This window comes from Equus przewalskii, chromosome 3, assembly GCF_037783145.1.
Source record: "Equus przewalskii isolate Varuska chromosome 3, EquPr2, whole genome shotgun sequence".
Lineage (NCBI taxonomy): Eukaryota > Metazoa > Chordata > Mammalia > Perissodactyla > Equidae > Equus > Equus przewalskii.
Genome location: NC_091833.1, coordinates 64,107,822 through 64,125,017, shown reverse-complemented (window position 1 = coordinate 64,125,017; position 17,196 = coordinate 64,107,822). Strand labels below are relative to the sequence as shown.

General features: G+C 39.0%; 1 protein-coding gene across 33 annotated transcripts in view; it reads left to right on the top strand.

Annotated features, from left to right (window-relative positions):
- Window positions 1-17,196, top strand: part of RUFY3 (RUN and FYVE domain containing 3) — a 79,932-nt gene that overhangs the window by 19,752 nt on the left and 42,984 nt on the right. For 13 of the 33 annotated variants that reach the window (XR_011538694.1, XR_011538695.1, XM_070614712.1 and 10 more), the window contains one exon: window positions 11,149-11,202. The exons of 15 other annotated variants lie outside the window; for them this stretch is intronic. Coding sequence is in view for 13 of the 18 variants with exons in the window: in XM_070614712.1 (XP_070470813.1) it covers window positions 11,149-11,202 (54 nt within the window). In the remaining 5 variants the exon portion in view is untranslated. Of the gene's footprint in view, window positions 1-2,416; window positions 2,775-11,148; window positions 11,203-17,196 lie in introns of those variants that run through there. 5 more of the 33 variants (XM_070614715.1, XM_070614714.1, XM_070614720.1 and 2 more) reach the window with 5 other exon arrangements.

Below are 17,196 nucleotides of genomic sequence, written 5' to 3'. Positions count from 1 at the left end.
ACTTTCAGCTTTCCTCCAAACCCGTTTCTCTTCCTATACAGACACATTCTTCATAAAATTGCCAAATGAGTCTTCATGAAAGGAAACTTTTCATTCTTGTCTGAGAGCCCTGTTTCAGGCAGCCTTCTATATTGAATATAGAATATTCCTGAAAAAGTCATGGTGGTGTAGCAGGAGGAGATGTTATCATTTATTGAGCAGTTACTTTGTGCCAGGAACTGTTTGCTCTAAGTAATATGTATGTATTATCTCATTTAATCCTTACAACAACCCTCTGAGCCTAAGGACTGATTATCCCCATTTTACAAGTTGATGTTCAGGGATGTGGTAAGTGATAGAGCCAGGATTCAAACTCAGGCAGCCATGGTTCAACCTGTACGCAGCAGTCCTTTACCGGAATTCAGTGAGTGTAAGTCCAGCGATAGACCTGTAATAAGGGACACCTTCCCAGTCTCTGCTGACATATTTCCAGCAGTTTTGTGCACAATTGAACACAGCATTGGCCAGCTTCAGTCCAGTGAGCATCCAAATGAGGCCAAAAGCCTGCTATCTGGGGCGTGCTTGGTGATTGCCATTGATTAAATTGGAGACCTTAGCTGTTTATCCAGTTGTTTTCTTTTTCCTCTTTCCATTCGTTTTTACAAAGTGTGTGAAAATATTTACATAGTTGTGCAGATACTGCCAAACAGCAAAAATGGCACACTGCTGAAACTGACCTGGGTGGCAGGCAGCACCTTTATGTGCTAACTTTAAACTGGTTCTCAAGTGGATGTACAAAATGATGTGAAAGCTGTGGTAGCAGTAATGTTCATGCTTATGGATTGTTTGAAATAGTGACCACATTGAAGCCTTACTCTTAGCTGAGTATTCCCGTGCCCTCTTTGGGTAATTTTACCTATCCAATGTTTCTTCAAACTCCTTTTCAGTAGTTACCTATTTCAGCCAGGCTGTTGGTTCTGTACTTCACCAAAACCCTGATTATTCTTGTTACACTATTCCCTCCTGAAATTCTTCATGCTGACATGAAATCAGCAAAGGGAAACAACGAACCCTAGACTCCCCCACCCACCAGCCTTTTCTAACTAATCCAGCACCCTCGACCTCCAGAATCAGTGGGTGCTGTCTGCGTTGCTTGATTGAATGCACTTGGAATCATTCTCCAGTGATTTATTTTAATCTATGTGATTCCTCACTTATGAAATTATATAGAAAGTTCTTTGGGGCAAAACTTTTCTTTTGCATCCTTAGAAGGCCTCACAGTACTGTGTACTGTTTATGGTAGATATCCACCACGCTGTAGGTGCACTCAGTAATGCCCCATAACCCCCAAAAATAGTCAATTTTAAAAGAAAAGATTATTGGAATGTCTTCCATCCATTACACGCAATTTATGCTTTCTGGGTTTTTTAATTTTCTTTTCGTAAAAAATCATTTATCTCATATTCCAGGCTAACTTTATCTTATTTAGAAAATAGAAGTTTAATATAACATAATAATTTGCTGTTGTTTTTCATATATCCATGAATAATATTCAGTGCGGATGAGAGTGTGGGAAGACTTGGGCAGGGACTCTGCTACTAGGAGTTACAGCCTTTTTGGAAATCACTTTATCACTGTGAATCAAGAGCCTTAAAAAATTAAGTCCAGTGATTATACCAGACGTCTATCTTAAGAAAATAATCAGACATACAGGCAAAAAGTTTACATTAGTATATTTATGTAGTACTGTGATTTATAGTATCAAAACCTTAAAAGCAACTGAAATAGTCCAACAGGAAAATTGTTGACTAAACTGTAGACCGTCTATACAGCAAGCACTGAGAATGGTGTCGTGGAGGAACATGTGATGGCATAGGGGGTTGTTTAGAATATTGTAAGGTTTAAAAGCTGTCCCCCAAGCCACGTATGCACTGTGGTCACAGTTTGCTTTAAATGCAGGTACACATACACACAGGTAAAAGGAAATATACCAAAAATGTAAAAAGTGATTATCTCTGGATAGTGGAACTATCCAGATGATTTTTATGATATTCTTCATACTTCTTTATGTCTTCCAATATTCTCCAAGAGGATATATTACTATAATCAGGAAAAAATGCTATTTTTTAAAGATAAAAGCTTTATAAAACTAGAGGTGTGCCATCCTCCATCGTCTGACTCATATTTATTAAGTAGCTTCCGTGTCAGAGTTTCACACATCCGAAAAGGGGGGCAGTCACCTCAAAGCGGAGCTGCTGCTTTGGATTCAATTTCCAATATGCTTTCTTTATGTTTCTAGGAGACATTTTGAGTTTTTCCAGGTTACAGTCCTGTGTTTAGTTACAGGCACGCTTTGTTTTCAAAGCTGTCTAAATGCTGCATGCAGTGCACAAGGGCGACCCACAGTGTCTAGACTCAGATGCATTCAGTACAGTTTGATTTATTCCTTTCCTAAGTGTTCCGAAAACAAAAGGTGAGTCGTTAGGATTCCTTTTTTCACAGAATTGTGTCATTGTTCTTTGCTTTCCATCTGGCCCGCCTCCTTTTGTAATTGGCCTTTGGTGAGATTACTGGAACATTTGTTGCCACCAGCTCAGTTAGCCTTAGATTTACGTTGTCAGGTTCTTCGAGTTGTGATCACGTGTGCACAAGGCAGTCTTTGTGAACTTCTCGAAGTGAGAAGGTTGTTACTTTTAGTACCATCTCGGAAGCCTGCTGGGCAAAGTTCTTTGGACAAGGTTCATCCCTTCTTGTTGCTCTGCCCTGGGAATTGCCTGGCTAGTCACCCTTTCAAGGTAAGTTTTACCCACCTACGTCTGGGATTTTATAAAATCCTCAGTCTGGGAGAGAAATACCAGCAGAGTTGCATTTGCAGCCGGATCAGTATTTAAACCACAGAAGAGCTACATGTGCCTCTGAGCTGCCGGAAACGTGTTCTCCCTAAAATCAGCTCTCCCCTTCCCATTTCAGGTCCACTTTCATTTTCTGCCCACCTCCATAATCCTTCTACACTGCTGTCCGCTTCAGAGCACTGTCATCATCACAGTGCCTCACTGTCTTCCCTCTCTGTTGGCGAGCCTTTTCTGGACCTTTCTTAGAACAGAGCTTTTCCTTTAATTTTTAATTTGTGCCTTAATGGAGTTCACATTAACTCTTCTTTTGGGTTTTCAGCTTCCAATGCCAGAAGGTCATTTGTCCTAAACTAATCACTGACATATTTATCATTTTCCAGAGGTAAATGCTGTACCAGATTAGATAACTCCTACTCGGCGGTGGGGCTCAGATTGGAGTTCAAGTTGTGGGATCTCCAAGCCTGGGGTACCTGTGAGACCTGGCTGGAAAGAGAGCAGGTGCTGTTGTTTGAGAGCACCCTCAGTATTCTCCGCTCTTTAGTCGTGGTTCTGTATTGTTTTGCTTTTTGGTGGTGCCCCTCTTTTGGGGAGGTGGGGAGTATAAGAGGGCATGATTGTCCATTGTGGTTCCTCCGACGCCCGCGAATCCACTGGGACTGCTGTGAAGCGCTTTTGAGTACAGGGGGATAAATACTAAAGTCTGTTCCCTTGCAATTTTTCATATTTGAACTTTGCCAGAGAACAATTAGAAGGATTTGATGAGCTTAGAATTAGAAGCATATGTGTAGATGGACAGTGAAACAGACTTGTTACCAAATGGCCCCTAAGTAATTACTTATTTTTCATCATAATTAAATATTCCCCAAATAAAATGTGTATGTCAGTGTGTCGAAAATAACAGGGTTCTTTTAGAAAATATATTTGGTATTATGTATATATGTATTTTAATGAAAACAACTTTATTTTTCTAATTATAGAAATGGTATATTTGCATTGTGAGAGTTAAAGAATACAGAAAAGCACAAAATACAAAATAGTAGAATTCACCTAAAATTTTACCACCTGTCAGTAACCACTGATAAGATTTAGTAACCAGATTCTCTTGTTTTAATATGTAACAGAGTTCACGTACAAGCTCACATAATTTGATACATGTAAAGTCATACCATACCTGTGCTGTGTGCCTTGCCTTTCTTCCTCTGCACTGTCTTTCCACATCGCTAACAGAAACCTGATTCACCTCGTTTAATGTCTTCAGTTGACTGGATGTGCCATAATTTCTTTGACTCCCTTATTACAAACATTTAGGTTGTTTCTAAATTTGGCTACCACAGACAGTTTTGGTACATTATTACTTTTGTAACTTAAACACTCTACCAATTTTCATTTTTAGAAATGGAATTTCCGGGTCAAATGGTAATGTATTTTAATTTTTTATGCACGTTTCCAAGCTGCCATAAACATTAAAGAAAATTTTTTTAATAGCATGATATCCTGAACTTTCATATCAGCTACTTCTTCACAACTCATGTTTGTCTTTCGCTGCTACAGCTGGTTGTGGTTTCTCATACTGTGTTAAAATCTGAACTTAAAGAAAACAGTTGTAGTTTTTTAGGACAGTTGATTCAGTGGCTATAAACTGCATGGTGATGTTTGGGTTTTTTTCTTTAAGGTAGTGACAATGTCCTAAGCAGAAGAGAATGAATTTTCCTGTTAATTGTCCAATGAGGAATTTCACATTTTTCAGAGATTGCCAGAGTTTGCTTTCTGGGATGAAAAGGCTGCAGGGGTTTCTTTTTACTTTCTCCTAGAGCTGTAAAACTCCGGGGGGGTATAAGATGTACTAGGTTTCATCTGAGAATCCCACCATGTCCAGCCCCGTGGGCAGCAGCTTCAGTTGAGGTGTATCAGAGACGTTATTTCTGCTATTGCAGCCATTCAGGCAAGAGGGCAAAGGGTCTGCCGAGGGGAAGCGGCCCCCTTTTCTTCATGCCCTCATTCCCCTTCAGACCTTGTCCTCTCTAGCCTTCTGTGTCGCCTAGCTGCTCACTTGACTTAGGAATCTGTTTTATCCTCTCTTATCTCTCTAATACCGATCACTTTTTACTTTGTGTCAGAGTTACTTAGTTCTCCTCAAGGGCAATGTCTGGATATTTCATCTTTGTAGCTTCTATACAAACTAACTGTCCCGACTGCCTTAGTAAAGTCCATTGCTCACGGTCCATGCCCAGTAAATAGCTCAAGTGTTGATAACTCTATTGGAAAAACCTACAGATCTCCTCCTGTGTCTTTCTTCTTTACTTTCACACAGAACACTCCTGACACTTCTGGTCATCAAATGTGTGGGGTTTTTTTTAACACCAAGCAATTCTGCACCACCAGCTGGGTGTCCTACAATTTAATTCAATTCTGACTGTCTACCTGGAGACAGCGTCAGATCCCACAGGTTAAGGGCTCAGTCCCACAAGATGCCCCCCACTTCAGATGCCAGTTGCAAGTAGTAGGTCCTCAGGTTACCCATAACTTCTGTCTGACTTGGCTACTCGGAGGTTCCCATGATCTCCTCCTTCTTGGATTCAGTTATTTGCTAGAACAGCTCACAGAACTCAGGGAAACACACGTTTGCCAGTTTATTAAAGGATATGATAAAGGACACAGATGAACAGCCAGATGAAGAGATACATGGGGCGAGGTCTGGGAGGGTCCAAAGTGCAGGAGCTTCTGTCCTTGTGGATTTGGGGTCTGTCACCCTCCTGGTGTGGATGTGTTCACCCACAGGAAGGCTTTTGAACACCATACTATTGGGATTTTCTGGAGGCTTCCTCACGTAGGCATGATCGATTGTTAACTCCTTTTCCAGTCGCTTTCCCCTCTAGAGAAGCGAGGGGCAGGGCTGAAAATTCTAAGTGTAAAGTGAGGCTCTTGGGCTTTCTGGGGACCAGCCCCCATCCAGGAGCTCACCCAGATTCACCTCATTAGAACAAAAGATGCTCCTAAGGCTCTTATCACTTAGGAATTTACAAGAGTTTTAGGAGCCCTGTGTCAGGAACTGGGGATGAAGACCAAATATATGTTTCTTATTATAAATCACAATATCATAATAACTTAGTTACTTTTTCCAGGACCATTTGTATATTTTGCTGATATTTTTGTTTTTACTATACTGTGGGGAGAAGATAGCCCTTGGCCTAAATTACTAGTTTTTTAGAACAGGACCTCTTAGCATATTTTAAAATTAGCTTGACAGTTCCTTTGCTAATTTTAATCATTATGTTACCAAGCTAATTACATTATTGTTAGTTTAACAGCACCTCAACTGTTAAACTTGTCATTTGATCTCCTTACGTTGACTTATTCTTTTCCCTGTGTTTAATATTTAGTTTAGTTGTGTTTTTTTAACTCCATTTCCTCTATTTTCTTTGAATAATTATGGCAAATATACTTGGAGGAATCCAGTTTTTAGCCAAATCAGAATACAGGGCACACGTTGGTTTCTTGTAAATGTTAAGTCAACATTGAGTACCTATTATATCCTAAGAATTTTAAATTCATTAGCTTTTATTTTCACAACAGTTCTTCAAGGACTATTGATTTGTGATCAGTGGTAGTAGGAGCTTCAGGAAGGGTTTCCTCCAAGAAACTGCAATAAACTTTGAAAAATTAACGCTCAAAATCAAAGACACCTAGCCTCAAAGGGACAGTGTGACTTGGTTACTTTTGACCCTAAACTTGACTGTAACTTAGTTGTCTATAGTAATACTCCTGAAGAAATATCTCAAGGAGAAGAGAGATCTCACAACCATGCATGCGTAAATAATGGAGAGGCACTTTGAGCCCTTTCAAGTGCTTCTCAGGAGGGAAGGAGCTTGAGCCAGTTTCCTCATCCAGGGAAAAAAGAAGTAACTCCACAGGACCCGGCACCTGTTAGAGCAGGGGCCCCACCCAGACCTGTCTCAATGTCAGAGCCAGGACCCCTTCCACCAGACCACACTGCGGTCCTCAGTGAGTCACCATGTACTGTAAAAACAAGTATTTTACAGTACCACCTAAATATTTCTAGAGCTTTGTAAATTAGTCTGCTGATTTATTCATTCTTAGACCTGAAACAGAATGATAGCCGAGAAAATAGTTCAGTGAACCTCAAATGAGCTAAGCTTCCTCGTTCGAGGCCCGTGTACAGTTCCAGCCTTGTCTCTTACCTCTTGACTGAAAAAATGTCTTTGTTCATATGCATCTTAAAAGTAAGGTTATAGGGGCTGGCCCAGTGGCACAGCGGTTAGGTTCACACACTCTGCTTTGTGGCCTGGGGTTCGCTGGTTCGGATCCCAGGCACAGATCTACACACTGCTTATCAAGCCATGCTGTGGCAGGCATCCCACATATAAAGTAGAGGGAGGTTGGCACAGATGTTAGCTCAGGACTAATCGTCCTAAAAACGAAATAATAATAAGATTATAGAGTCTGCTAGGTGCAGCGTTTTTACCCATTTAAACCAAGCATATGGAGTGGGGTGGTGGTGCTGATGTTTTGTAATCAGTCTTGTGGTACCACACACAGTGACAGTCCACTTGCAATTTCTCAGCTAGGCACTCCTTTCCTTGTGAGTCAGTGTTTTGAGTGGGAACTGAGGCTATCTGTTTTGCCAGAGTAACTTTGGAAGCTCCCCTTTACTGTTTGTTTTAACATTTATAGTGCGCATCTGACACAATTCTGATTGTTACAACTCTGAATTATGCATTGTCGGTAGCAAAATTTTAACCCAGACCTATCTTCTTTTTTTTTTTTTTTGCCCCTAAAGAGTTACATTTCCTGCTTTGTCTAGTGAAATTTTTTTTTTTCCCAAAGATTGGCCCTGAGCTAATATCTGTTGCCAATCTTTTTCTTTTCCTTCTTCTTCTTCTTCTTCTCCCTGAAGCTCCCCAGTACGTAGTTGTATATTCTAGCTGTAGGTCCTTCTAGTTTTGCTATGTGGGACGCTGCCTCAGCATGGCTTGATGAGCGGTGCTAGGTCTGCACCCAGGATCCAGACTGGCAAAATCCTGGGCCACTGAAGCAGAGTGCACGAGTCTAACCACTTGGCCACAGGGCTGGCCCCCAGACCTATCGTCTGTATCAACTAGCAAGCCTTTAGGTTACTTCTCTCTGTAGTTTGTGAGTATGTATTATTATGCTACAATTAAAGTTAATCTAGTTTTTTAGACCGGGCAAAACATGCTCGAGGCAACAAAGAATTATCCCCAGAAAAATGAAATTTTCTGGGCAAGAGACCAGAGTTCTCCATGCTACCATCTACCTCTGATTCACGTATTAGATACTTTCGTTGTTGTTGTTGTTTTAATAATTTGAACATATTCCAGAAGGCTCAATTTTTTAAAAATCTTTTTATAAGTCCTTCTTTGGGGCTTATAAAAAAACAACATAGTATCCGTTCTTTATTACAGTAAGATCCTGAGCATGTCAGGGTCACGTGGAGAACTGCTTTAAAAGGAGAAAACACACCTTTTACCTTTCAGGGGAGGAGGGTTTTTTTTTTTTTTTTTTTTTTAAAGATTTTATTTTTTCCTTTCTCTCCCCAAAGCCCCCCAATACATAGTTGTATATTCTTCGTTGTGGGTCCTTCTAGTTGTAGCATGTGGGACGCTGCCTCAGCGTGGTTTGATGAGCAGTGCCATGTCCGTGCCCAGGATTTGAACCAACGAAACACTGGGCCGCCTGCAGCGGAGTGCACAGACTTAACCACTTGGCCACGGGGCCAGCCCCTCAGGGGAGGAGGGTTTTTTAAGATTGGTTCCATCGCTGTGACACTCCTAACTTTAAATTTTGTTTTAAAAACAAAACAGAAAATATGTCTGTTTGGAGCAGAAAAGCGCTCTAGATAGGAAGGGGAAAGTCAGAGAGATCGCTTGTTCTCGCCACCCATTCCTGCCTAGAAACCCACTTTCCAGAGCTCTGCTCGGCACAGATCTTGGAGCATCTTTACTTTTTGCTTTAAGGTAGCCTTCTATTTTATTAGATGACAAATACAGTTTCTGGTTACTAAAGAAAATAAGGAATAAAATAGGAATATTCACCTTACTGACTTTCACAAGGTCAGTTAGCAAGTCTGTAGAGCAAACTAATGTGAGGGTTAAAAAGAGTACATTCTTGTGAATCTATGATGCTGTGTTATATAAATGTGAAGCATATTCTATTGTCAGAGGATTATACCTGAAAATGATCTATGCAAATATACATATAATGACTTTTAACACTAATTTACTATAAAATAATAGTAGCTAACACTTATATTGTGCTTTTTCTGTATGAGACACTTTCTAAGGGCTTTACATAAACAGATCCACAATTGCAAAATCCATTAAAGCTCTGAAAACCAAAAGCATTTTTCATAAATTTGCCTAAACTCATTTGGTGCTAAATCATGACCTGAATTTATTTGAGGCTATTTATAGTCTTTATCTTATTTAATTTGAATATTCACATATTTCCTGCAGAAATATTAATGTGCTTGGCTGTGAAGTGCTGCCCCAGGCCCTGCTAGTTCTGCATGTTTCTTGACCTCAGTATGGACCATTTTACCTTTGTAAAATTTTAGAAAGAAAATCTGAATTTCAAAATACATCTGGCCAGAAAATACTAAGATAAAAGATTTTGGACCTGTATTTACTCTTTTACTCCTCACATCGGTGCTGTAAGATGGGTGCTCTTCTTTTCCCTGTTCTATAGATGAGGAAACTGAGGGAAAATAGATGAAGTACCTGGACTACAGCCAGTAAGTGGTGGAGCTGGGATGTGAGCCCCGGCCATCCAACTCTTGAGGTCATCACGCTCTCCTACCTCTGTTTATGAAGTGACTCGTTTGGGATGTCAGCAGAAGTTAGGAATTTAATCCTGGTTTTCTGTGCTGTATTCCTGTGCTTGGTTTGCTAAATCATTAATTTCTAAACTTTTAAATTCGGGGACGTTACAAGTATGTTATAGAAAATGCCTTCTTTTTATATTACCTGTCCTCGTGTCTGACCTAACCAGGTAATCTAGATATATCTAGTTTTTTTAAAAGTTCCACTTTAATCAAATATCACATTACTAAAGCACTTTCTGCTTCCCTGTTTTCTAAATTTTGATTTTAACCTTTTATGTATTTGTATCTTTTTTGCACATCTTTGTAGAATAAATGACCATATTGACACTAGAATGTACCTCACTATACCACGTCAGGACTAAAAGTCAACCAATTTAATTAGAGTGATAATTTAATAAACTAGTGAGAGAGTAGGACAAAAGATAAATTCTTTTCTTAGGTGATTATTCCAAGTTATTGCTTCAGACCCTGTGCTGGCTTCTGTGATAAATTTCTCGAAAGCAAAGCTTATCATGGACAAAGTATTCTTTGCCCATTTTCTCATATTTGTTATGCTTCATCCTCTGAGAACTTCCCTTTATTTGCTGTGTATTTCCACATGTGAAATTCACATGATTTTGTGATTTAAGTATGAATATTGCAATTGTATGTAATATAATAGTTTCAGAGTTACTGAAAGATGAAGCTAATCCATTTTTTAAAACATTTCTATGGGTTCTCAAAATTTATTTCAGAATAGTGATCTCACAGCTTTAAGGCACAGAAGTATCTATTTATAATCACATTCTTTCCTGTCCTTTTGCCTCATGTGGAATATTCTGTGTATTGAATTTATAGTAAGAGGAGAGAATACTATACTCTTAAATGATTAAACATCTGTCTATTGAATTATAAGTGATTTATTTTGTCTGTCTTAAAAGCAGCATCTTTTCCTTTATTTTTGTTCTGGGGAAGGAGAACTGTGGGGGTGGAGGGTATTGGGGAAGGTATTTGAATTTTTCTTAGGTTGTTTCAAGAAAAGTCACTAGTTTGTATCATGATATTTGGTCTGAGTCTTAAAACATATTCCACATTTTGCAGCTTCACTGAAGTGATCAAAATAAATGTTGAATGAGGTCAATGTGGTGTACATTTAGAATACAAAGAGCCTAATCTTGATTTTCAATGGGAAATAAATCTGTGTTACTTTTTGTTTGTTTTTATTAGAAACTTTGAGATTACTAATCTTAGCTTGAAACATGTTTAATAGTCATAGTTGATACCTGCTTGGTGAGTGTCGTATTCCTCCTTGGGTGAGCTCCCAGCCTTTCCACTGTTAATCTGTGGGTTAAGTGGAAAGAGTTCTAGGAATCTCCCTTTCAGTTATCCCTTGTGAAATCTTGTTTTTAACAGCACTTTTCTTTCTTGGCTTGCATGACATTTTTTCTTTCTTTTCCTTTCTTTTTGCCGTTTGCAAAGACTCTTGGGAGGATTTGACAGATTTGGTGGAGCAAATGCGCGATGATACAGAAGGTGCGTGCCACACCAACATCTTTCAGCTTTTTTTCTTTCTTTCTTTCTTTTTAAATTTTCCAACCACCTTTTGATTGTTTTCCGTAAGAGAGAGTGTCAGCTTTAGGTTTTATTTCCCCTGGCAATAACTGGAGCAGTAAGCATATTTGCCAGATTTTCCATACGGGTACTTCATACAGGATTAGGGTTTCAGAGTCCCTCGTTTAAAATCTTTATCTTTGTGGTTTCAAGTAAAGTGGCATTAATATATGTTTGTGCTGTTCCTTTAGGGTATTTGTTAAATAACATGTTCTAAAAGGACTTTATTTCAAGATTATATCAAGTTTCTCAGTGGCTGTTTTTTCATTTGTTTGTTGGGAAGTTACCCTTTTTTTTATCATCTATTAAAATATATATATATTTATATTGCATCTATTTCTGTGAATTCCACAGTACTCAAAAATGGGTTCCAGGAATCTGAAGTGTTTGGGCTGGAATGTGGCTCTGTGTGTCTCCATAACCTTACGTACTTTCAGCTTGGTCATGTAATAGCGTTCCTTTCTGGTGGAATTACTCGGAAAAGTCACAGGTGTTCTAGTGTGTTCTAACCTTCATAGGTTCCCCAAACCAGTAATTGTTCTTTCTGTACTTGGCACCTAACTTTAGGGAGCACAAGATGATTTACACATTTTATAATAAAAATGGAAAAATTGAAGTTTGGTTCCACTTCACCATCGTTTTACATTCTCCCACTTTGCCTGGGCAACTGAAGATGGGTCCTCCAGCCTCAGCATGCACTCTCCTGCACACACTCTGACCAGACTAGGCTTTTCACTGACCGTGTGAGCTGCCCTCGGCCTCCTCTCCTGCCTTGTTCCTGTGACATCCCACCCAGAGCATTTACTCCCCTTCCCCCTCTGCCTGTGCCACCCGCGCCCTGGGTATGTCTAGGTGAGAGCTCCACAAAGCACTCCTTGACAGCTTTGGCCCACATTCACTTCTCCATTCACTCAGGTCCTGCAGAACTTGGAGCTTACAGCATTTTACTTGTTCTCTGGTTCTTGTGTGTTTATCATCCTAGCTAAAGTGTAAAATCCTCAAGAGCAGAGATGGTCTTAAACTTCTTGGTATCCTCATCAGACCTGGAATGGTACCATCCTCAGTAGATTGGGTCACACTAGACAAAACTAAGTTTTCTCTCCGCAGTGATGCCCAATAGTTTCTCCAGCACTTGACTTTGAATGAGTTTCATCTCATTTCTTATAGTCCAACTATCTTTTTATTCTGTTTTTGATTCAGCTTTTAATATAACTAATATATAATTCAGTGAAAAGACAAATCAGTATTATCTAGTTGATTGACAGTTCGTAGACAAAAAAGAGGAGAGTGTTGATTCATTCAGTGAGTAGTGTTTACTATTATGTTAATTATTATTGTTGTTGTTATTATTATTACCAGGCACCATACGGTTTAAGGTTTTGATTCCTTTAATAGACTAGAGGTACAAAAGGAAAATGCTGCATAAAAGCCAACAAATCAATGCCCCTCTTAAGGATTCTTCCCTATGACTCAACCCTGGCAAAATTTCGTTTCTCTAATACAAAGTGGTACTGCAAGAATCAAGCTATTTTGAGTGTCCAGCCTCCTTTTTTTCCATTTTGTCTTTGCTGGAATTTTTGTGAATGATTTTCATAGGTGAAATCAGAAAGGGAAATAAGATGAACTGTAACACTATATATAACACATAAAAAACTCACAAGCTGTTGGGACACACCCAGTGGCGCAGCAGTTAAGTTCGCACATTCTGCTTCGGTGGCCTGGGGTTCAACTGTTTGGATCCGAGGTGCGGACCTATGCACTGCTTGTCAAGCCATGCTGTGGGAGGCGTCCCATATATAAAGTAGAGGAAGATGGGCACAGATGTTAGCTCAGGGCCAGTCTTCCTCAGCAAAAAGAGAGGATTGGCAGTAGATGTTAGCTCAGGGCCAATCTTCCTCAAAAAAAACCCCACAAGATGTGAACTGTATCCATACTTAGATGATCTTAGTAGATTACCAGTCAAGTGGTATATGTAATGTTGGCCAAGAAGCTATTTACAGAAAAGCCTTTCTGAAATGTAGTTTTTAAAAAGGAAATCAAAATGGCAGAAGAGAAATGGCTTTCCTTGTTAACTTTTTTTTAGTATTTTCATCTTTGTCTTTTTTATGTCATTTTCTACTTGTCTCAGTTCAGTTATGTGAAATTCTAGAATTTTGCTGTATTACATAACTTAGAGATTTTTATAAATAAGTACTTGCAACAAGAATAAATATGAGTTATGGAGTTTTACCGCACATAACACACATGGCAGCTCAGGGTCTGCAGAGGATCCTTGTTTCAGACCCTGGAAAGCTGATGATGTTTATAGGCTCAGATCTTTTCAGGAGACCTTCACTGCTGGGCTGTTTCAGTTACCTGTTAGAGATGTGTCATAACAGTTGGCTTTTTAAAAGAGGAAGTGCTAACACTGATTTTCAGACTTCTGAAAAACTGCTTTGTAAAATAAACTTTAGGAGGTTGCAGACTTGAACTGTTAGCTTTTGGGTTTTGTTTTGTTTTATTTTTTTAATTTTGGCAAAATTAAAGGTTTTTCTGCTGAACTGATTTCTTACAGTAATGGTTGGTTTTACATTTAGTGCGTCTGAACTACTGTCTAGTAGAATATAAAGTGTCTTCTTCGAGTGGAATTGTATCATGCTTACAACACTGATCAACTGTCTTGCCATCTCATCTCATTATATGTTATTAATTTGTGTCTAAAAGTTTTGAAGTGCACTGGAAAATTATGAAGATTTAATGAGATAATAAAAAGCACATAGTTTACTATCTTTAGTTTCTCAATAAATATTGAATTCCCTCCTATACTCATTACAAGCCTTTTAAATAGATTCTGTAAATTTGCTGTTGCCCAGATTACTACCCGTCTCTCTGAGCTTTGAAATGGTTGAGACATTACTTGAATTAGGGAAATAATTTACCTGTGTAAAATATGACCTGATAAAGATTGCTTACTGATTCCCTGAATATTTTCTTTTGGATTAAGACTTAATAGCCACCATCTTGAAAAATGGAAGGAACACATCTAAGAGATTTTCTTAGCATCTAGCACTGTGTTACGTAGTCATTCAATAAAGGCTTATTTTAAATTAATTAAAATTGTTACACTTGTATTTATGGAAGATCGTAATAATTTTAATAGCTAACAATTTTTTGTTCTTAGTATGTCCCAAGCATTTCTAAATACTTAATATATGTGAACTTGTTTAATCCTCAAAACCCTATCATCATTTAATAGATGAGGAAAGTGAGACCTATAGAGTTAAGAAGCTTTCCCAGTGGAATACTACTCAGCAATAAAAAGGAACAAACTATTGATACATGCAACATCCTGGAGAATCTCTAAAGAATTATACTGAGTGAAAAAAAGCCAGTTAAAAAAGTTACATACTGTATAATTCCATTTACGTAACATTCTTGAAATGACAAAGCTATAGAAGTAGAGAATAGATTAATAGTTGCCAAGGGGTAGGAGAGGGTAGGGGGCTGGAAGGAAGTGAGTTTGACTGTAAAAGGGCAGTATGAGGCATCCTTGTGTTGATGGAAACGTTCTGTGCCTGGACTGTAACTCATTGTCAGTTTCCTGGTTATGATAATGTACTCTAGTTTTGCAAGATGTTACCTTTGGGGGAACTAGGTTAAGGGTGCATAATATCTCTCTATTATTCCCTACAACTGCATGAATCTGTAATGATCTGAAAATAAAAAGTGCAAAAAAAGGAAAGGAGAAAAGCAACTTTCTCCGAGTCACACAGCTAGGGAAGAGTTCGAACAGCCTTCAGACTGCAGCAGGCCTACCCCGTGGCTTGTAGTCTTAACCGGTACACCAAAGTTCTTCAAATTTATTTGACTCCGGAACCACTGTAAAAATATTTTTTCACCAAAACTCAGTATACACATCATTTATTTGTGTATATCTAGAACAAAACTTTCATGAAACGATACATGACCCTACTATGCGGGACATACTAAATCAATGTTATACTCCACTAACCAGCTACGACCTTTACTTTGAAAGACACTCGAGTGTCCTGTATAGCCTCCCTGGTATATATCCATTTCAGCTCTAGCTACTAAGATAGAAGCAAAAGAACCCTTTCTAAAATGACTCTATTTGGGCCTCTGTCCCCAACCTATAATTGTTGGTACCCTTTAAAGGCTGAGCCAGTTACCCTGCATCCTTCTGTTTCTCCTTAAACGATCTCCTCTGGTGAAAGCATCTTTTCTAATAATTGCTGCTATTATTCCTATGCTAGCGATTATCCAACCCCAGACTTTAATTTGCATTTACAACTATGTGATGAAAATTATATTGAGAATGCTTCCACATAAATATCCTTTACTGTGTCCAAAACCAAGCTGATTTTACTTACCCGTTACCTTGAAAACAGTTCCTCAACTTTTGCATTTCCAGTCTCACAGAGCAAAAACCTTGGGTTATTCTTGACTCCTCTGTTTCCTCAACAGGTACAGTTCTTCAAGGCACATGATTTTGATCCTCTTCCCCCAAATTCACTTTGCATAATCTGCTCAGACTAATCATCCCCAATGTTTTAATTATGCTGCTTCCCTGCTCAAAACCTACAGTGGTTCCTCTTGCCTGTTTCATTAATATACAAGTCTAGTTCTAGAAACCTCTGTCATCTGACTTTGCCTTTCCTAACAGCGTTTTCCAGTTCTCCCCGGGAAGAACTCCCCATTCCATTCCTGTTTCCTTCACCTCACTTCACACACCTATTTCCACTGTGGAATACTTTATTCCATGTTTTCTGTGATTTCACACTTCAAGCCTGCCTCAAGAACTATTGTATACTGAAATCTATCATCCTTTTATCCATATTACTTTTGGTGTTGTCTCAGTTGGAGCACAAATGTACAGTATTCCAGGGAGTTAAACAAAGGGTAGAGATTATTCCTGTTTTGTTTTGTTTTGTTTTGTCAAGTCTGAGGTTTACCCTACTTACAAGCTAAAAGATTAGCTTATTAACTACTGTTTCTTAGGTGCTGGCAAAAGACACAAGACTCTTAGGTCAGAGACAAAGGACTTTTATTACTCATGATATTGGAAGCAGCCTGAGCATCAACACATTGTGTCAGTTCCTCTTGCCCCAGAGTCCCCCTGGGGAGACACTGTGTGGCTCAGCAAGATGCTCTGCATGGGGTGGGTTTGTGTTGCATTGAGGAACACTGAGTTTGGGGAATCCATTGCTTTTATAGGAAGCAGGAGGAAAGCCTTATCTCACAATTAGCAACTGCGTAAACAACCCTGAGAAATGGCCTGGGTAAAAGGATGATCAGGACCTTGCGTTGTTCATACAGCCCCGTAAAGACATGTGGTAGCACAAAAGGTCCAAGGCAGTGTGTCTCTCCCAACGCTTTACAAGTGAGATATAAAGAAATCAGAAATTTCCCCACCATCATTCAGGGAATATGAGAGAGAAAGAGAGATCTAACCCTTCTAGATCAGAGATCTAACTGTTCTAGGTCGCAGTGTTGCCCCCTAACATTTAAATTATTTCTGTGGAATAAATTGAGCAAAACAGGGAACCTTGGATTTGTACTTATCACCTAAATTTCTTATGTTCCATCAAAACAAAGACTGACTATTGTCCTAACTTCCTAATGTTGCCAGAAATCTTCCAGGTAGTCTTCTGTGACGTGAAATTCTTCAGGTAAAGGTACCTGAAGAAGTTTGAGAAACTTGCCAAAACTAAAATTGATTATATTATGATATAGGGCCCAATGAATAAATCAGTGTGGTTTCATGGGGAGCTCTTAGACAATCTTGAATTATAAAAGGACATCTTTTAAAGATTAGAGAAATGGATACCTAAAAGAAAAACACTGCTTTTTCCTCTACTATTCTCAACAATTCTGATGCTAAATATGTGGGGGGTTTTCCGACACCAACCAACTCTC